Source organism: Pogoniulus pusillus, chromosome 8 (genome assembly GCF_015220805.1).
Source record: "Pogoniulus pusillus isolate bPogPus1 chromosome 8, bPogPus1.pri, whole genome shotgun sequence".
Taxonomy (NCBI): domain Eukaryota; kingdom Metazoa; phylum Chordata; class Aves; order Piciformes; family Lybiidae; genus Pogoniulus; species Pogoniulus pusillus.
In genome coordinates this window covers 35,554,201-35,575,025 of record NC_087271.1, presented here as the reverse complement: position 1 = coordinate 35,575,025, position 20,825 = coordinate 35,554,201, and the positions used below count along the sequence as shown (strand labels likewise).

At 45.8% G+C, this 20,825-nt stretch overlaps 2 protein-coding genes across 2 annotated transcripts in view; one reads left to right on the top strand and one right to left on the bottom strand.

Moving 5' to 3' along the window:
* The window catches only part of LOC135177810 (uncharacterized), a 38,610-nt gene extending 34,087 nt beyond the window's left edge, over positions 1-4,523 (bottom strand). Inside the window, exons 1-4 of the mRNA XM_064148267.1 lie at positions 4,463-4,523; positions 3,958-4,136; positions 3,303-3,830; positions 1,515-1,577 (exon numbers count right to left, since the gene is read on the bottom strand). Of these exons, the coding sequence (XP_064004337.1) occupies positions 1,566-1,577; positions 3,303-3,830; positions 3,958-4,136; positions 4,463-4,523 (780 nt within the window). The 3' untranslated portion in view covers positions 1,515-1,565. The remainder of the gene's footprint in view (positions 1-1,514; positions 1,578-3,302; positions 3,831-3,957; positions 4,137-4,462) is intronic.
* The window catches only part of BRINP3 (BMP/retinoic acid inducible neural specific 3), a 265,788-nt gene continuing 248,891 nt past the window's right edge, over positions 3,929-20,825 (top strand). Inside the window, exon 1 of the mRNA XM_064148046.1 lies at positions 3,929-4,151. The gene's annotated coding sequence lies outside the window, so the exon portion shown is untranslated. The remainder of the gene's footprint in view (positions 4,152-20,825) is intronic.

Sequence of the window (20,825 nt, the reverse complement as noted above, 5' to 3'; positions counted from 1 at the left end):
CCTGGACATAGAAAATTAAGCATTCCCTGCCGAATATGCAAATTTGACATTCAAATCAGGCTTCCAAAAGCACCTCACCCAAGCAAAAAAAAGCTAAGAACAGAAGCAGCCCAAAGTTGAAGCCTTTTTGCTCTAACTTTAATTACTTTGCCATAATTTCAGCTAAGGGCAAGGCACTTTAGCAGGTTATCATTTTGCTCCTCCCAACCGTTTCAAAAAGTCAAGTATGGTTTCCCCTGACAGAACACGTAGCGGGTGGAATTTTGAGATGGAGAGTTTACAGCAGAGCAGCATGTGGAGAATTCATTATAACCAGGAGCAGGCAGGCACTTTAAGAAGGTGACAGTGTTGTTTGCATAATAGGTTTGCCTGTTGCAAAGTGAGGGTAGCTGCTGAACTGGCTTAACAAATTACATACATTTTTCAGTAGCTAAAGAGAAGCATGCAGGAGGTTCTGGAGGAAAGAAGATCAAAAGGCTGGTTAAATTAAATTATATATATATATATATATATATATATATATATATATATACACACATACATATATATATATATATATATGTGGTTATGCAGTTAAATTATGCATTTACCAAACCAGTTTTACACTGCTACTTAATACAGATGTACAGGACAAAGGAATCTAATGATCTGTAATTGTGGAACACAAAGCTTTTGGGATGGGAGGACTTAATGTGTCTCTCTTGTCTCACAGGATGCCCTACAACTTCTCTTTTAGGACTGGATCCCAAGCTTGCATGTAGCATTTTTGGTGGGAGATGTGAATTCCTGCCCCATTCAAGGACTGTTTGTTCCACTGTTTGCCGTTTCAGTGTTCTGCCCTTCCATGAGATTTCTGCAATGTTATATTTTAAGGCTGTAGATTATCAGCACAGAAGGCATCACAGCCCTTTGCAACACTTAAACTCTGCTGCTGGACTATTTTAAGGGCTAAAATAGAACTATGGTGGCAATTAGAACTTGGAACTGACCACGGCAGAAGATCTGTATTGTTACTCCAAGGCAACTTGTTTTAACCCTTAGGCGTTGTAACTTGTTTTAACCCTTAGGCGTTGTAACTTGTTTTAACCCTTAGGCATTGTAACTTGTTTTAATCCTTAGGCATTGTAACTTGTTTTAACCCTTAGGCATTGTAACTTGTTTTAACCCTTAGGCATTGTAACTTGTTTTAACCCTTAGGCATTGAACATACATACATGAGCAGATAACATCAGAACGTGCTGGTTAGATATGAAGTGCGAAAGGGCCAGAAAAGGTGATACCAGTTGAGGAAACAAAGTTATACTGCTCTCTAGATTAAAGTTGGCAGAGATGGAGAGTGAGAACAGTAAAATAAAGATCAGACTACATCCACTGTAGCTCTGGATGATATTAAGTGAAAACTGAGCCTAGTTGTGACAGATCTGAGTCAATATTTAGTGAAGGCAAGTTCTTATCTTCTATTGAGAGGGTGGGAATGGTGGGAATCAAATATCTGCTTAGCTGATTGAAGCTACCTTTGGTGGGGAGCAGCTGCAGAACAAGCCCCCTCTAGGCCAGTATTAGGGCTAGGAAGAAACCTAAAGAGAAGAGTAGAAAAACATTAGCATGCCAGAAAATCTCTTTTTCTATGTTCATACACACCCACACAAGGTCCAATGGATCTTGATAACATTTTCAGTAGCAAACACTGCTATGAAGACATTGACACCCATGTGCACACTGTTGATCTGCCCTGCTCACACACTACGGCTCTTTGTCTTTTGTTTTCTCTGGGATTTTATCAGGTCCGGGAAATGGACAGTACTCTTATTGAGTGCCTTGAATCCACAAGTCTATTTGATAGTCATTGCAGGCTTGATGTGCAGCAGTCTTTGTTAAGAAACACAGTGATCTTTACATAAATAGACTGACCTTTGTAACTGGCATTTTGTCAGGATGGGCTGAAGGCGTGAGGGGGAGAAGAGAGGGGGAGAGGACCCTGTGCTACTTGTTGCTGTAAGAAAAATTGTATTCTGAGGCAAAGAGGCAAGATGGTAATGCCTTTCTTTTTTATAACAGCCTAATGAGTCATACATAGGCCTACGTATTTAACAGCTACTGCACTTGAAATGGACACAGTTTGTTCTTTCTCTTTTTCTGTACTAGCCACGCTATCCTTTCTTCGCTCATTTTCTTCCCTCCTCTCTAGAGTAAAAGACAATAAAACCCAAAGGAGAATAAATAATTGCTAAGATTGCACCACTCCGTGATTCTTTAGCATTAAAAAATGGTCAAACATGCTGGCAGGAAAAAAACCAATATGATGCCAGAGGAATCTGGGGTTTCTGCAGCTGCCGAACCTCTCACAGCAGATTCTGGAAGCATAAAACTGCCAGACTGGCAAATGTACATGCTCACTTCAGCCTGCTGCTTAGAGAGGAGGCAAAAACCTTCTCGATCAAAAAGCTCTTTGGAAGACCACATGTAGCAGAATGATCTAATGCTGGTGGTACAACGTATACACCCCGTATGGTCACGGCGCTTATTGATCCTGGGAGGCACGATGTGACCACAGCCAGGTTACCTTGCTCGCACGCAAGGATGCCAAAGCTTCTTGCTGCTCTACAAGCTGTTTCTTGACACGGGATGACTTTCAGTTTGCTAATACCAAGCTCCCGGCCCTGCCGTACGTAGGGAAATGACTTTTATTAGCAATAAACGTGAGTCTGCTTGCGGCACGTATGTGGGAAAGAGACCAGGGGAGGGAGGTGGACGCTATACCAGGCTCCATAAACGCTGGCACTGCCCGCACCCCACCTTCCCAACCCCCCTCTCCCCCCCCAGCCTTGAAATTCAGCACACACTCGGAATCACCGTGCGAGGAAAAGGGAGATTTTCCCAGTCAGCCGGCTCGTGATTCCCATACAGAGAGCCTGGGAGCGACGGGAGAGAAGGGATGCTTCACTTGTTCAGGGCTGGGAGGGGGCACGGGCGATCAGGACACGTTCAGCCCGCCGTCTCCTCCCTCATCCAACAAATGCTACCGCCGCGGCGCTCCGGGAAGCCGGTTCCCCACGAAAGACACCCCTGCCTCCGCCTTTCCCTGCTGGGGACGGAGCCTAGGAGAGCCGGGCAGGGAGAGCAGGCTGCGGGGAACGGGAAGCAGCGAGAGCCGGCTCCGGGGGAACGGGAAGGGAGCGCCGGCTTCGGGGGAACGGGAACGGGCAAGGAGAGCCGGCAACGGGGAGGAGGGAAAATACGGGATCTAAAACAAAAGCTCGGCTGAGGGTAGGGGGGAGAGGCTGGGGCAAGGGTCCTCTTACCCGGTCGATACTGCCGCCGTGTCTCGCCGGGTTACGGATGGAGAAGGAGGAGGAGCAGCGGGTGCTGCCTCCCGTCGCACCGGCCCCTCCAGCCCCCCCGGGCCGGGTCGTGCCCCGTCGCATACCCAGGCCCCGTGGGCTGCCCTGGCCACACCGTGCCCCCACCTCGGCTATGCCACTGCTGCCGGCTCTGCGGTTCCCCACGGCTCCCCCGCACTCTCGGAGGTCCTGCACACTGTGACCCTCCACGGAAAGAGCGTCCCCCTGACACTTCCCTGCCCATCCCTGTGCCGCGGCTGGAGGGATGAGACCGTCCCGTTCTGTTCCGGGCCGCCTCGGTGGGCTGCAGACCACCGCTTCCCGGTGCGGTCTTTGCTTCACCTGGTTTGACAAAGCCCTCGTCTCCTCCTCCCCCTCCTCCTCCTGCCCGCTGTTGAGATCCCACAGTTTGCTATCCCTTCCTTGAGCACCGCCACCAAAAAAAATCCACCCCAGCCCCAGCAAATCCCGTTCCTCCCCGCAGCTCCTCTAGTGCTCGGATTTCCTTCCTTCTCTCCTCCTCCTCTCCCTCTTCCCCACCCCCATCCTTCCCTCCACCCCCCCACCCCCCCATTTCTTTGGGTCCGGAGTCTCTCTGTCCCCTGCACACACACACACACAGAGCTCGCAGGGTGTGAATGGTCCCTGGTCCTTGCTGCTGTGCCGCACAGAGCTGCTGCCACGGCTCCCCGAGTCCCCCCACCATGCAGAGCCCTCTTCCTCTAGCCTGAAGCTGCAGATCATGGACTATATGCCGGGAGTCGGGATGCGTTTCGCTCACAACCGCTTCGCCTCCTGCAATTTCACTGGGTGAGTAGGTTTTATTTCACCTTCAGATGGGTCGTTTTCAACAAAAAGGACATTAAAAAAAAAAAAAAAGGAAAAGGAAAATAAATTTTAAAAAAATAAAAAGAAAAGCAACGTCTGAGTGTCCTCGCCTTGCTCCTGAACCGCTCAGCAGCCTGGCTGGATTCACTTTCTGAACTTGAAGGAATTAAGCTGCAGAGCAGCCCTGCTGCCCACATCAATCCCGCCCGGCAGGCACAGCTCCCGACGCTAAGCTGCTGTCCGCAGCGCATTCAGTACCATCCCGCTGCTTATTCACATCTTAGCACTCTTACCAGCGGGCACCGTACCTGCTCCTTTCTGTAGTTTAACCCTTGGAGGTCCACCTGCTCGCATGGGTGCGGGAAGGGTGCTGGAAGGGTTGAAAGGGTACAAGAAGGACTGGAATGATTGTTGGAAGGGTTGAAAGGGTGCTGGAAGGGCTGTAAGGGTGCAGTAAGAGTTGGAAGGGTGCTGGAAGGACTGGAAGGGTGCTGGAAGGGCTGGCTGTTCCTCCTCGTGTAGGAAGATGGCCAGAAATCACTGGTGGCTGCAGGAGCCGTAAGCGTGTCTGAAGGAGTGTCTGGAAGTCTGCGTTGGGAGATGCTGTGGAAAAGTTCATCACTCACGATGCTCTGAAGCAACTTGGATTAGATTGGGGGTGGGAAAGCATCTCCAGGAGGGATAAGGAAAGGATTCCCAGATAGAATCCAGTCAGTACTGTGACTTGTGTTCAGACGGGCAACTGCTGCCGGCTCCTGCCATTGGATTCGGGCTCTGCTTCCCCCTTCCCCTCGGGGCTGCATCCACCACAACTCCTGCTTTCCTTCATCACCGTTTGGGGAATATTTGGAGGTTTTGTCGGCCTGAGGAGCCCAGGATAGGAGCAAGGTGTTGTCTGCATGAAACAAACCCTCACATCGATACCTGCCTGCTGTGTTTTGAGGTGTAGAACACCTTCTGAATCAAGTAAGGGAAAAAACACAGTTTAAAAAAAGGACAAGTGCCTTCAGAGTGCTATTTGTGGCTAATACTTCCAGTATTTTGGTGCCTTTCATTAGTAACAGAGATCCACCCACGTTCAATAGCAGAAGATAGGGAGGGAACATGCTACTTCTCATGGGGAAGTATTGACTGCCCTCTGTTTAACTCGATCGTTTGGTGTGCAGGGTAGGTGTGTGTCTCTGTGTGTGCCATGTCACCAAAGTAGTACATGCATAGATCACAGGGAAGGATCTGAAGGCTTCCACACAGGTAGAGATGCCAGTGAGAAATACATGAGATCCGAATTTACTGCCTGGTGGCAAGCAGGGGACAGGAAAGATCAATGCCCCTTAGACATCATTCTCCAGAGAGTGCTTCCCACATCCTCCCCCCTGCCTCTTCCCTCCCCACACCTCGTGGCTTTAAATTCATGGCTGATGAAAGAGGGAGTGAAAAAGCCCTTCAGATATGAGATTTAAAATTCATCCTTCTTCCAGCTCCACTTTCTTCACAGCAACACTGTACACCCATGTCCACTTCACACAGCTCACTGCCTTTCTTCCCGAGTCTGTCTTCCATCAGCTTTTCCCAACTCCATCACTGCTGACCTGCCCTCGTTGTCCCTCCCTGACCCTCTAGGCTGCCCACACCTTCTTCTGCCCCAGGCCCCTTTGCAGGGCACTGGGGCAGTTACACAAATCCCAACCTTTCTCATGAATTACCTGCCCCTGCTGCTGCTGGGATCCTTGGGCACTACCAGGCTGCTCAGGAAAGTTTTCTGCAGTCCTAGCCCCTCCTCACCTTAGTTATAGAGGGTTATCTAGGTAAGTGCTTCTCAAAGGCTCTATCCAACCAGGAGGTCCCGAGGGATTAATTGGCTGTGGAAACAGCTTTGCCCAGTGAACATCACCTCACTGTGCCAGCTAAATGATAGTGCTCTGCAGAAGAGATTTATGTGCCCGTCAACAGAACATTCCCCTGGTTTAAGAGCTCTCCACATTCCCCCCGGTCTGAGGCGGGTGGTGAGATGGCAAGAGGCAGAGAGAGGGCAGTGGAGTGATTTCGATCACAGTCACCATGAGGGATGGCAGCGAAGCAGTGCCTGGGCAGGAAAACTGACACAGGTTGGACCAGACTGGTGTTCCTGTGCTCAGCAGAAGGCGATGGGGAGCGGCGGAGAGGGGAGGCGGGGACCCTGTTATACACACACATACACACACACCAGAGCCTCTGCATACAAACAGCAAATAAATCAATGCAATTAAGGCAGGCTTTAATGGGCAATTGCAACAAGCGGCTGTGAGGTGTGCTTAATAGAGATTTCCATTAGCCTTGATGGTTCATTTCCAGCGTTCGGCACTCCCAGACCAGAGGGTACCCTCTGCTCACATTGAGCTGGATGACTCAGAACAAAATAGGAATGCCAGGCAGGACGCTGTTGATTTTTGCTTTGCTATGTCGATCCTTCACTTTTTTTTTGTGTATGTGGTAGTATGTAAATACCTCCCGAGCCTCGCAGCCTTCTCTTCTCTAGGGAATGGTCGCAGGCTCCCCTCTTTCCTTCGTTTCGGTGTCCAGCAGCTCTGCTTGGGCATGGCTTCGATGCCAAGGATTGCCTATGCTTCTGCCGCCTTCATCTCCCCCGAAGCTCTGGCGTCGGGACTTCCTTTTGGCTGGCACCGAATTGCCTCATTGGCAGTGGAAGGAGAACACCCTGGGGGGGAGTTGTCTCCGGCAGGGGGAACACCTTTAAAGGTGTATGTCAGCGTCCTGCCTGCTTACCAGCCCCCGCTTAGCCCTCTTGCCTGTCTTCAGCTTGTGCCTGTGCCCGAGGCCAGAAGGGGGCTGGGGAGGGGAGAGGCCATGGTGTGGGGGGGCCTCCCGCAGCAACAGCAGCAGTAGCAGCCGCAGCAGCAGGAGGGCTCCGGGCGGGACTCCTGCAGCTGCGGGCTTTTGGATCCTCAGTCTCCTATCAGGACCCCTCCCCTCACCGGGACCCCCAGCTTCTTAGCAAGACTCCCCGACTCCCACTCGGATTTCCAGTTGCAGGCTCTAAACGGGACCTTCAGTTTCCCATCGGGACCCTCAGCCCCTTATCAGCATTCCCGGCCTCTCACCAAGACCCACAACTTCTCACAGGGACCCTCCGACTCTCACCGGGACTCCCTGCCTCTATCCAGGGCCCTCAGCCCCTAACCAAGATCTCCTAACTCTAATCAGCACCCCCAGCCTCTAATCAGGATCCCTCACCCCTCGACAGGACCCCCAGCCTCTAATCAGGACCCCCCACCTCTGACCAGGACCCTCAGGCTCTCCATGCCCGCGCAGGAGCAGACATCTCGCTCTTGGCAGCCTTGCGCCTGCTTGTCCCTTGGCGGGAGAAGAAGAGACCCAAGCTAGGAGCTGTCCGGGGCTGGCCGCAGCGGGCGGGGAGAGGCTGGGCCGTGAGGAGTGAAGCGGAGACTGCAGGATGCTCCGAGAGCCAGTCCCGTGTGCGCCTCCCAGATGCAGCAGCCCCTCCTCGGCAGTACGGGCATGAGCTATGTGGTATAAAGAGCAAGGCAAAGAAAACAGGGTGTAAACTGTCACTCTCTGCTGGAAGACAGGAGACCTGTTTTTTTGGGGGCTGCGATTTCTTTGCTACTTAGAAACCAACATGCGTTGAAGAAGGTAAGGGCTTTGCTGCCAGCAGTCTGTGTTGTGGCTTACCCCGAATTCCAGTGTGTTTTCTGTGTGGCTTTCACTAAGTGTTACGTTGTGGAAGAAAGTGGGATACGGTAGGATCGACTGTGTGGGAATGTTTTGGAAAGGCTACATCAGCTTCAGGTTGGAATGGTTTCTGTTGGAGATGCAGTGAGTGCCTGCGTGTGAAGTGAATTCATGACTGGCAGGGAAATGTGATGCACGCGGTGAATGAAGGATGCTCTGCTGTAGCATCCAAAGCAGCCAGATCAGATGAAGGCCAATGTGAGACAGACCCAAAGAGGAAAAACAAACAAACAAAAAAAAGGGGCATGTAGAGTAATTCAGAGATATTCAGGGCAAGCAAGTCTGTCAGAGGAAACAAAAATAACTTCTTTCCAGGGGAAAAAAAAACCACTTCTAACTTTATTTGCATATAAGGCACCACAAAAGGATTCCATAGAAAGAAGTGAAGTCAAAGCCTTATAGTTTGTATTTTCAGAAAGGAGTGACTTGACACATGAAATGTGCAGAGGTAAAGCTCCAGTGGCCCCACTTAGGTTTACAGGATACAAAAAAATCACCTTGCAGGAGCAATCTGTTATACATCAGGCATTACAGACTGCTGCCAGTGCTCACCTCCAGACGTCCAAGGAGCCACTCATTTTACATAGGTGCTCTATCAGCTTTGCCATGAGACCCAGCTCTGAGAACAGCATCATTGGGCTTGCAGCTCTTCCTTACTGTGGCTAAGTGTAGCAGCAGAGCTATAATCTTCCATCCGGTTGCAATGCTAATTATCAGACTTCTGAGAAGAAGCTACCTACAAATTCTTGCCATGAACCATTTTTTGCCTCTCTAAATCACATAATTTAAGCAAGGGAGGAAAAAAAAAGCGCAGGATCTGTTCTATTTTCAGTGAGCTGATCCACCTCCAGTGAGAGCTCACCTCCCCACCAGTCGCTGAGTTCACCAGCGTGGCTGTGTTTGGGGTGCTTGCTCATGAGAAGCCGAAACAGTGTGAGTGAAAATGTTAACTAGGAGACATGAAAACAAACAGCTGAATGTTTTACAGCTCCCACTGCAGAAGGCAGCACTCGTACAACAAGGCAACAAAACAACTTGAGGATCTTTGGGTGATGTAATTGCCTCATCTCACCCTTTCCCTTCTTTAGTTTATTTTTTTTTTTTATCAGCAAGCTGCTTCTTCAGCAATTAAAAGAAAAATCTAAATGCTAAATTGGAAGATCAATCAATTAGATTATTTGAACTAACCAATGAGATCACTCAATTAGAAGAAAAAAAAAAGACATGGTGGGAAGTATTAGGTGATACTTTCTGGAAATATTGCTCTCTAGCTATCATGTAGGTCTAGTGTAGCCCTTTCTTGTTCCTCCCAAAGCTTCATTTCTCCTCCAAAACAGAAGTAGACATTGATTTATTTTTCTTTTGGGTTTGTTTTTTTTTCCTTCCTTGAAACATTAGCAGTCTCATATGGAAAGAAACTCACTAGACAAAGAGAGCTAAAATGCTCCTTCAGAAAGGCTGCAATAAAGGACACTGTCCTGTTAGACTGCTGCAGGTGGCAGCTTAGTACGAGTCATTTTATGGGGAGATTTTATTCTTCTTTCCCTTGATCTCTCCTGATACTCTCATAAGAGGGACCATTTTTTTAAGGAGAAAATTCCTCCCATGTTCACTTTGCACCATTGTTTTCCTATTGCTCAATGTGCCTGCTGCTCAATGAGGGTCTGATCTTGCCCAGTTAAAGGAGATTAGAGCATTGCTATTAACTTCACTGACAGCCAGATCAATTTCCAAGGAAATAATTTGCATCCAAAAAGTACTTCAGATTTAGGAAAATCTGAAAGCCAGATCAACTTCCAAGAAAATAATTTGGATCCAAAAAGAACTTCAGATTTAGGAAAATATGAAAGCCAGATCAATTTCCAAGGAAATAATTTGGATCCAAAAAGAACTTCAGATTTAGGAAAATCTGAAAGCCAGATCAATTTCCAAGGAAATAATTTGGATCCAAAAAGAACTTCAGATTTAGGAAAATCTGAAAGCCAGATCAATTTCCAAGGAAATAATTTGGATCCAAAAAGAAATTCAGATTTAGGAAAATCAAAAATGGGAGCACCATGAAGTTAGATGGTCCATACTGAACAGTATGAGGCTTTGTGTATCTTGAGTCAAAGAACATTAAAATACTAAAGAATTGAGAAGTTTTTAACCTGGTTTTTTTTTGTGCTAGATTAGGTCTCAGTAGTCTGTCACCTTTGATAAATCATCCTTTTTTTTTAAAATATGAAGTTGAGGAAGAGAGCTCCATTCTCAGAAGCACCCCACTCAGGTCATGACACTGCTCAAAACTGTAGCGTGAATATTTCGGTCTCCTAGCACTGAAATTATTCATCTCTGTGCAGCACAATGAGTGTGCATACATAAACACAGTTTGTGTAGCTATATGCATGCACAGATATAAATCTGTGTGGCACATACTGCACATACCCTATCATTCCTATCATTCCTATCATTACTCTCTTATCCTGGCTCATGCAAGGATTATTTAACACAAGGTTGGGTTTTTTCCCCCACCTCCTCTGGAAGGCTTTTACTTGCTCTAAGTGCCACAAAACAACAAGAAGGAGGGAAGGACACTCTTTGCCATGTCAAAGCTTTTCATGTTTAACTAATGAGCCTCTCACAAAGGCCACCAATTTTATTCCACCTTCAAAAGAAGATTGACCAGGCAATATCTACTGTTAGCCAAATGTAGACTATTAAACTGCAGTGGTTTCTCTTATAATGAGGTGAGATCCTACAGCTTGTCAGTCAGATAACTTTACTGTAGCAGCCACATTAATGGTGATTAGAAAATTCTGCTAATTTCCAGTAACACTTTCACTACCACGTCTACCAACACCTGATTAATGAGAAAAGTGGTTTCTAAGGTATTTATTCTACACTGGCAAGTAAAAGATCTAGATCTTGGGAATCAGAACACTGTTCTGTACCTTTAATCCCATATTATTCACGTGTACTGAGAACTCTGTGAGCTAATTTAGCTCTTTCACTACTGTTGCAAATAACACAAACACCTGGTTAACTGAACATGGATGATAATTCCAAACCCAAATGGGATTATTAAAATCCATTATGAATAAATTATTAATATATTATTATTATAACTACTATTCCCTTCTCTATTTGAAACCTTTATTTCTAAGGAGGCTTAATATCATATGTGAAAATACTACTCCTTGCTGAAAAATGATATGGTTGAGATGGAAATGCAAGAATATATCCTTAATTATTACTTGGGTTCCCCCCCCCCACTTAAAATATTACTGTTCCCTATTCTTTAGCAGTTTGGAAGACAGAGAGAATAAAGATTTAGTGCAACACATTTTAGCTTGAAATATTGTTTGCTTTGCACTTCATGTGCAGCCTTAAATGTCAGAGTTGCTGAATTGTTTTACATGCATGCACTTTGTGAAGTTTTACATGCATGCACTTTAAAGGTATATATGTACTTTGGCATCTCAGCAGAGAGCATGTCAGCACTTGTGTTACTTTTAGGAAAGACTAAAAATCAGTGGAAGCAGAATATCAGTATTCAATCTGTTGTCTTGCCATCCTTAACTGCTGGCTGATCTATAGGCAGATCTCTTTTCCTCAAGATGCTCAGCACTTCTTGGATGAATCACATTATTCCTTAGTTTTGAACCAGTGTTTCTAATGGAGGTCTTCACAGGTCTCTTCTAACCCCTACCATTCTGCTACTGTGACACTGGTTTGAGTAAAGCAGTGATGTTTGTGCAAGTGGAACCTCATCCTGCTGCCAGCTTCTGGAGATGATGAACTTCCTTCACATAGAACCATTAACTGGTGATGTCTTTTGGGAGATTGTTTAACACCAGCCTTGGTAGAGTTAGAAAACAGTTGGTCTTGATGATCTGAAAGGTCTTTTCCAACCAAAAGGATTCTATGATTCTGTGATTTGATATGAATGTGGCTCATTGGCTTCAAAAGCAAAAGCTTTAGTAACTTACTAAGTAACCTTTAAGCTCTGTGTTAGTATATTAGATTGATCCACCTTATGTGAAGAAATCGCAGTGGCTCTGTCTGTAAGACACTCTTAATTATAATCCACCTTCAATTCCTCACACTGCTTTGTCTTGGCTAGGTAAAATCTAGAACTTTTCCTTTTCCTCAATCTTTCTAGGGAAAAAAATAGCCACATGAAACAAATTCTGTCTTCCTCAGAGAGACTGCAGTGATCTGTAATCTGTAGTAGACAGACTGTGTGTCTCTTATCCTGCACTGAAAAAAACACCAGCTGCAGTTTTAAAGCTTTTCAGTGTTAGCTTAGCACCTTTCTGATAAATCAGAATGTGTTTTCCTACAACCTACTGATGAATAGTGATAAATTTGTACTAATGTGGGTTCAGACTATCACACAGCTAAAATTAAATGGTAAGGAGGTTGTAATTTGTGCTGAGGCTCTAAAGCCCAAACCTTGCCTTTCTTGTAACATGATGCTCACAGAAAATACTTCTTCATTTATTTTTAAAGCAGGCAGACCTTTTTTTCTCTCTAATTCTGCAATTGTTTCTGGAATTGTCAAAAATCAAGACTTAGAAGGAAGCTTTGGTGTGATGTTTATGTGCAAATGCAGACTGCCCAGTACACATGACATAAATATAACTTGTACAATCAAGCTCTGCATATTATCCATCCTGAGAGGCAATTAGGTCCAGACTGACTTGCTGAGGCTTGAATCTTTGCTCAGTCAGCCATAAAGTCCTTACTCTCACTATAAAAAATTAATAGCTATAACATGAACATTTAAGAGGATCTGGCTACTGCCCATATACCAGCTACAGGCTGAGAAAGTTGCAGCAAAGAGACTTGGGATCATAGAATTGTAGAATCAGTCAAGGTTGGAAGGGATCACAAGGATCATCTAGTTCCAACCCCTCTGCCATGCCCAGAGACACCCTACCCTAGAGCAGGCTGGCCACAGCCTCATCCAGCCTGGCCTTGAACACCTCCAGAGGTGGAGGCCTCAACCACAAACCAGTTTTGTGGCTTAGGAAAAGTCACAAAACAATTTACAGTAGGATCAGATGCAGAACCATGGTCTCTTGACTCTGACTCCTGTCTAGGGAGCTTGCACAAGTAATTTCTGACAGCACAGCAGTGGTGTAGGTTTTGAATTTTGGGGTTTTTTGTTTGTTTGTATGTTTTTTTCTGTCAGCATAAACAGGTTGAAGCTTAGGAACCTGAAAGGAGTTTTAAGCATCCATTTAAGCCAGTTGAAAAACAGCTACACCATCTGTGGAATCAGCCATAAATGTGTTATGAGCTCTGGAATACTTTTGTACTGAAAGACATAATAGAAGAGCAAAACAAAACCATTGCCGTTCTATTTGATATCAATGCTAAGAGATAAAACACATCAAATCACCCATTCTTATTGTAGTGTAAAGTGCACTTAAAGGAAAACTCATGCCATTAGGTCTTTATGGAGATGGTCTCTAACTATGCCTCTAACCTGCATCCACTCATTTTCACCTGGAAAATGAAATCAATGAGACTGTAAATCCTTGACCAGATTTCCCTTAGCTAAAATGACAGGGCTGTATCCCATGTTTGAGCCAGAGCTCCTAAAGGAAGAAATTCATTCTTACAGATTAAAAAAAACCCAACCAAAACAAATAAAAAACCAAACCCCCAACCAAACCAAACATCATTTCTGTGATAATATTTTGAATCATGAACAGGATTATGGATTAGGTGAGGTAATACCTAAGGGAATGGAAGCACATGAAACCAGGCTGCAAGCTAAAATAAATATGTCCCCATTACAGTCAGCAGCGTTCATTGCTTCTCTGGCCCTCTTCTTAAGACCAGAGAACAGCTACACGCTGTTATTTTGTCTTCTCTTCATTATTGTACAAACAATATTAGCACTTCAATAGCTTCAAAGAAACTTCTATTTTTGTCTGAGATTGACAATCCCTCTCCCTTCCATCCTTTTCGGAACATTTGTTGCAGAATCACCAGAAACAGAAATTTTAAGCAGCAACAAAAATAGCCATCTGCTCTGTTAGCAGAATGAACAGCTTCCTATTTATTGCATGACATTTTTGTCATCCAAAAGGACTCTACAGCCATTAATTGTTCAGGCTTTGCAGTATCTTTCTTTTGTGATCTCATGAACAGGAACTATGACTGAAGAAATTTAAGGGACTTATCATTGGTTATATGGTAAAATCAGAGCTTTATGTCAAAGAAACTGTTCCAAGCACTCTCCTTCCTCCATAAACTGAACCTTCTTCAGGTCATCAGTCTGTTGGCGAGCAGTTTCCTCTTGATCACAGGATCAAAGGATATTAGGGGTTGGAAGGGACCCAAGGAGATCATCGAACTCAACCCTCCTCACCTTATTTTAGCCTGCCCTGAGCGCTTCTGCCTTAAAGAATAATCAGTTATCTTTGGAGTGGTCTGCAGACTTGAAAGTCCAAAAGCTCTAGTGGAGAATCTAGCTACAAAGAGCTGCTTCCTCTCATTCTGGGTGGCAACAACTCAAACAGCTCTAGTGCTTAAAACTGGGCAAAGGATAAAACGAATCAGGTAAGAGCTGTTTGTTGTTCTGATGTGGTTTACTGGCTTACATGCCTTAGCATAGCCAGCTGATAATTAGCTAGTAAATTGGGCCAGAAAACTGCCTGTAACTAACAGTTACAGGTGCAAAGGAAAATATAGTTCCTGAACTATTATGCTGTGACTTTCCAGTCATAGTCTATCACTTAATTTTAGGTCATATTCTTTGTAAATCCTAAAGACCTACTTAAAAACCATTGAAACACACCCAAAGAGATTAACAGCAGAGAATATTACATGCTTTTAGGTTAAGAATTGAATTTAAGTAACTTAAGACAGAATGCACAAATCCTATGAGGAGAGCACAAATCCTATGAGGAGAGGTTGAGGGAGCTGGGCCTGTTTAGCCTGGAGAAGAGGAGGCTCAGGGGTGATCTTATTACTGTCTACAACTACCTGAAGGGACATTGTAGCCAGGTGGGGGGTGGCCTCTTTTCTTCCAGGTAACCAGCAATAGAACAAGGGGACAGAGTCTCAAGTTGTGCCAGGGTAGGTATAGGCTGGATATTAGGAAGAAGTTCTTCACAGAGAGAGTGATTTCCCATTGGAATGGGCTGCCCAGGGAGGTGGTGGAGGCAGCGTCCCTGGGGGTCTTCAAGAAAAGCCTGGATGAGGCACTTAGTGCCATGGTCTAGTTGATTGGCTAGGGCTGGGTGATAGGTTGGACTGGATGATCTTGGAGGTCTCTTCCAACCTGGTTGATTCTATGTAAATCTATGCAAGCTTCTAGGTAACTGTCTCCTGTTGAGGATTTTCCATAAACTCAAATGCTCCAGCGTGTAAAACTCTGTGTCACAGTGATACATGTCAGTTTGTGCCTGAGGAAATGCTGGACTAGAAACTCTCCCTATGCTGTTCTTTTCTTTTCCTGTAGCACAGATCCCAGACTTACTCAAAAAGAGTTTTCATTCTATCTCTTTTCATGCCATCAGATGTTTTAGCTGAAAGTTCCTGAATGACTTGGAAGAATGCTTAGGCTAACTTGTGTGATGGAAGAGTGGCTTACCACTGAAACGTTGCACACAGTTCTGCATGGGAAATTCTTTTGCACATGAAGTAGTCCTTATGAACTCATGAAAAGATCCAGATTTTATCCTCTGTGAACCGCTGTGTTTGCTAGAGTCATCCAGCCTGAAGAAGGTTTAAAGCTCTTTAAGCAATGGCTTTTTTTTTTCTGTGGACCATGGCATCCTGGAGGTGGTTCAGATGAAACCCAGAGTTCACCCAGGATCTTGCTTAGCTGTTCCAGAAATTAACTTCATTGTAGCTCCTTGCGTGACTGGGGGATGTCATCTGCCAAGGTCTTAGGTGCTAACCCCTATCAGATTTGAGGAACAGGGACACTATGAAGAATGAATTGATTTCTCTCCCTCTGTTTGCAGGTACATAATTCACATCTGAGGCATCCAGAAGCCTCATGTGCTTTCATAAACCATGCACTCTGCCTTTATATGGTGTGGGAGCACAGCTCCTTCTGGCTCATGAGCACAGAACAAAGGCTAAAGCAGCCAGCATCTGCAGCCAAGGCAGGAGCTGTACCATGCCATGGTGACCCCCAGGCAAAGAGGATTGTAGCCAAGTCTAAGATCCAATTAGGGAGCCCAAGCAGTGATTCCAGGGCTGGGGCATTCACAGCAGTATCACTTAGGCAGGAGCTGAAGTTCCAGGAGCATTCAAGGATGAGTGGAGGCCCAAGATGAGTCTGGTCAGGGCTATCAAGGCATATTTGTACACTCAAGCCCTTGATAGATGATTTCTTCTCCTCAATGTGTTCCTTGCAGGAACAGATCCACTGGAAAGGCTGAAATTGCAATGTGGGGATGCTGCCCTGTGTCATCATAAGGATTCTTTTGCAGAGGAGGATGAACAGATTGGAGAAGCACCTGAGGGAGTTTATACATCATGATCTGGGCAGCAAAAGGAAAAAAAAAATAGGTCTTTTATAAATATCAGGCGTTAAAACAATAACCTCAGAACAGCTGACAGCCAGCATGTGCTCCAAGGGCTGAGGTGTCCAGCAGCAGCTGGACTGTGATGCAGTAGGGAGCACATGGGTGCATCCAGTTAAGCCTCCAGACACTTGCAGGAGTGAAATTCTGCAGGGACAGAGCAAACTCCTTGCTATATTCCTTGGACAACAGCTGTAACCTGTACAGCCCACCTGGAGATGATGATGGCTGCAGAGGAGTTGGGCTGATGTATGCTCTCTCCTTTTGTGGGCATTTTTTTGCTCCTCTTCTCTGAAGGCTGGGATGAGCTAAAAAAACCCATGGCTTTTACAAAAGAAACAAGAGAATACAAAAAGAATCAGACATGCTGTTTGTTCTCTGTTTCAGCTTTCAAGGACATAGTTACGAGGGTCTTGTCCTTGTCTCGCACAAAGAAGAAAGATGAAATCCAGCAGTAGATGAAGCTCTATTTGAACAAAGAAAAGGTGTTTGTCTTGGGTGCACCTGGTGACAGCAGATTCTAGGACCTGCTGTGAGGATTCCACTTATTTTTAAGCCTGGAATGTAAAACTCACTTGAGGATATTAGGCGTAGAATTTTCTCCTTTCAGATTTGCCAGTGTATCTGCTTTTGAGTCTCTGCTGAGGACAGTTCCTAGGTCAGGGCTTATTGTAGCTCACAATGAAAAACAGAGAACAAGCTGATTCAACCCACTTCAATGAAAATCATCTGTTGACAAATACATTTTTTCTGTCCAGATGCCTTCTACTTCTTGCATAACGGCACAAGCTGTACCCTGCAGCTCATGTGTATTGGATCTGGTGCCAGGCAGAGCTCTCCATCCTTTAACTCCCTACATCTCTTCTCTGTTTCTTTCTTCTGCCAATACCACGGGTCCTCTCTCTTGTTGCTGCACTAGCCTTCTGGTGGCTCTCAAAATGAGTGAAAGGCAATCACTGTTAAATAGCTGTCTTTAAGCTCAGAACAAAAAAGTCCACGTCAGTTCATGAATTGTTTTGCTGTCCCTCAGGAATAATAGAATCCTTTAGGCTGGAAAAGACCTTTCAAATCAGAGTCCAACCATTCACCCAGCACTACCAAGTCCACTGCTAAAGTATGTCCCTCAGCATCACATCTTCATGGCTTTTAAATCCCTCCAGGGATGGGCATTCAACCACTTTCTTGGGTAGCCTGTTCCATGGCTTGAGAAATCTTTTGGGGAAGAAATTGTTCCTCAATTCCAACATAAACCTTGCCAAGTGCAACTTGAGAGTGTTCCCTCTTGTCCTGTCACTTGTTTCAGAGATGAGACCAGCACCCACCTGGCACCAACCTCCTTTCAGGGAGCTGTATCGAGCCAGAAGGTGTCCCCTCATTTTCTCCAGGATAAGCGACCTTAGTTTCCCCAGCCACTCCTCATGACATCTGTCCTTCAGACCCCTCATCAACTTTGTTGCCTTTCTCTGCACCAGCACCTTGATGTCTTTCCCATAGTGAGGGGCCCAAAACTGAACATCAGAAGTTCATCTGGGAAGTTTTGTATGGACATGTGTATCATGTAGGCTGAACATGAGCCAGCAGTGTGCCCAGGTGGCCAAGAGAGCCAATGGCATCCTGGCCTTCATCAGGAAGAGTGTGGCCAGAAGGACAATGGAGGTTGTTCTGCCCCTGTACTCAGCACTGGTCAGGCAACACCTTGAGTACTGTGTCCAGTTCTGGGCTCCTCAATTCAAGAGAGATGTTGAGATACTGCAACATGTCCAGAGAAGGGCACAAAGCTGGTGAGGGGCCTGGAGCACAGCCCTGTGAGGAGAGGCTGAGGGAGCTGGGAGTGTTCAGCCTGGAGAAGAGGAGGCTCAGGGCTGACCTCGTTGCTATCTACAACTCCCTGAAGGGAGGCTGTAGCCAGGTGGGGGTTGGTCTCTTCTGCCAGGCAACCAGCAACAGAACAAAGGGACACAGTCTCAAGTTGTGGCAGGGGAGGTCTAGACTGGATGTTAGGAGGAAGTTGTTGCCAGAGAGAGTGATTGGAATTGGAATGAGCTGCCCAGGGAGGTGGTGGAGTTACCTTCCCTGGAGATGTTGAAGCAAAGCCTGGCTGAGGCACTTAGTGCCATGGTCTGGTTGATTGGACAGGGCAGGGTGATAGGCTGAAGTGGATGATCTTGGAGGTCTCTTCCAACCTGGTTGATTCTATGATTCTATGATTCCTTTGAAGAACAGAATCCCTTTGTGACTCACAGCAGAGCACAAGTGAGATGCTCTTTGGCTTCCTGCTCTATCCCCCTCTGTAGCCGATACTGATTACAACACTTTCTGCCCTTTCCTCCCACTGCATGTCATCCACCTCACGGTTGTTTCATTTACACTGGACTGTGAGACTTTCAAGGCCAGCTGCCTCCCCCAACTCTCATCCATTTGAAGTTGTTAACATAAGAAAAAATAGATTAAAAAAAGAAAGTAACTAAAAAAGATCACTGATTACATGGCAGAGTTCTTATGAGTAGGTCCTGTAGCACTTCACAACGGTGGACTACATGTTCACCATCACACTTCAGATGAGGAAGGCAAAGCAAAAAGGCATTAAATGATAAACCCAGAGTTTCATAGCAGATAAGAGTAATCTCTGAGAGTCAGACTGTTGCTTTATTCTTTATGCAAAATTTCTTTCCATTTTCTAGTATCAAAACACCTTTGAAAGAAGCAGTCCTGACTTATCTTGCCTTCTGTGGGCTTCGTTGCTCGCCATCCAGCTGCAGTGAATTAAATGTTGCTTCTCACCATTGATTCAAAGCTGAAGTTCACTGGTAGCATTCCTGAGAATTTTGTAAAATAGTTGGAAAATTAAGGTTCCATTCCCGGTTTCCACAATGTGCAATTTAAAAGAAGTATCAAGTGACCCTGTTATACCTAGTATCTTACTTTGTCATGGAGTCATAGAATGGTTTAGGTTGGAAGGGACCTCAAGGATCATCCAGTTCCAAACCCCTGCCATAGGCAGGGATGCCTCCCACTAGAGCAGATCACTAAAGGCCTCATCTAACCTAGCCTTGAACTCCTCCAGGGAGGGAGTATCTACAACCTTCCTGGGCAACCTGTGCCAGTGTCTCACCACCCTCACTGTAAACAACTTCTTAGAATCATAGAACCAAGCAGGTTGGAAGAGACCTCCAAGATCAGCCAGGCCAACCTAGCACCCAGCCCTATCCAGTCAACCAGACCATGGCTCTAAGTGCCTCATCGAGTCCTCTCTTGAACACCTCCAGGGGCGGTGACTCCACCACCTCCCTGGGCAGCCCATTCCAATGCCAATCACTCTCTCTGCCAACAACTTCCTCCTAACATCCAGCCTAGACCTCCCCCAGCACAACTTGAGACTGTGTCCCCTTCTTCTCTTGCTGGTTGCCTGGCAGAAGAGACCAACCCCACCTGGCTACAGCCTCCCTTCAGGGAGTTGTAGACAGCAATGAGGTCAGCCCTGAGCCTCCTCTTCTCCAGGCTGCACACCCCCAGCTCCCTCAGCCTCTCCTCATAAGGTTTGTGTTCCAGGCCTCTCACCATCCTTGTTGCCCTTCTCTGGGCACGTTCCAGCTCCTCAACATCTCTCCTAATGTCTAGTTTAAATCTCACCCCCCTCACTGGAAAGAATCCTTTCCAAATCATCTTGTTTGAATCGCCCCTCTGCCAGTTTAAACACATTACCCCTCATCCTGTCATTACAAGACCTTGTCAATAGTCCCTCCCCAGCCTTCCTGGATTTGCCCTTTAGATACTGACAGGCCACTGTAAGGTCTCCTCAAAGCCTTCTCTTCTCCAGGCTGAAGAACCCCAACTCTTTTAGCCTGTCCTCATAGCAGAGCAAGGCTGTGCTCCTCTTGGTGATGCTGACAGAGAGGGCAAAGGCATTGCTCCAGATGTCAAGCAGGAGCAACCATCTCAGCCCAAGGCCACACCATCTCCATACTGACAAAAAACCCCACCACAATCTTATGACAAATGACTGTGCACTTAGTGTACTTAGTGTATAGTTTTACTTTGATTCCTGAGAACGGCAGGTGTAGACATAGCCCCCAAAAGCTGCAGATGGTGCCTAACATCAACTTTACTGACTCACATAAAAAAAATGACTCTGCTAGTGAACAAGGAGTGATCTATTTAGCAGCTATATGTTTACTGTATATCAGAACATCTGTTCTGTACATGAATGTAATCTCTTAGGAAACAAAAGAGGCTGCATGCAGTGAGGTTATCAGAGAATTCTAACTATTTTTTTTTTCCTTGAGAAAAAAATTGATCATCTTTCCATTTTAGAAAAGGTTTACACTTGCTGATTTGTTTTTTTTTTTTTCATGAACGTTGCTGGTCCTAT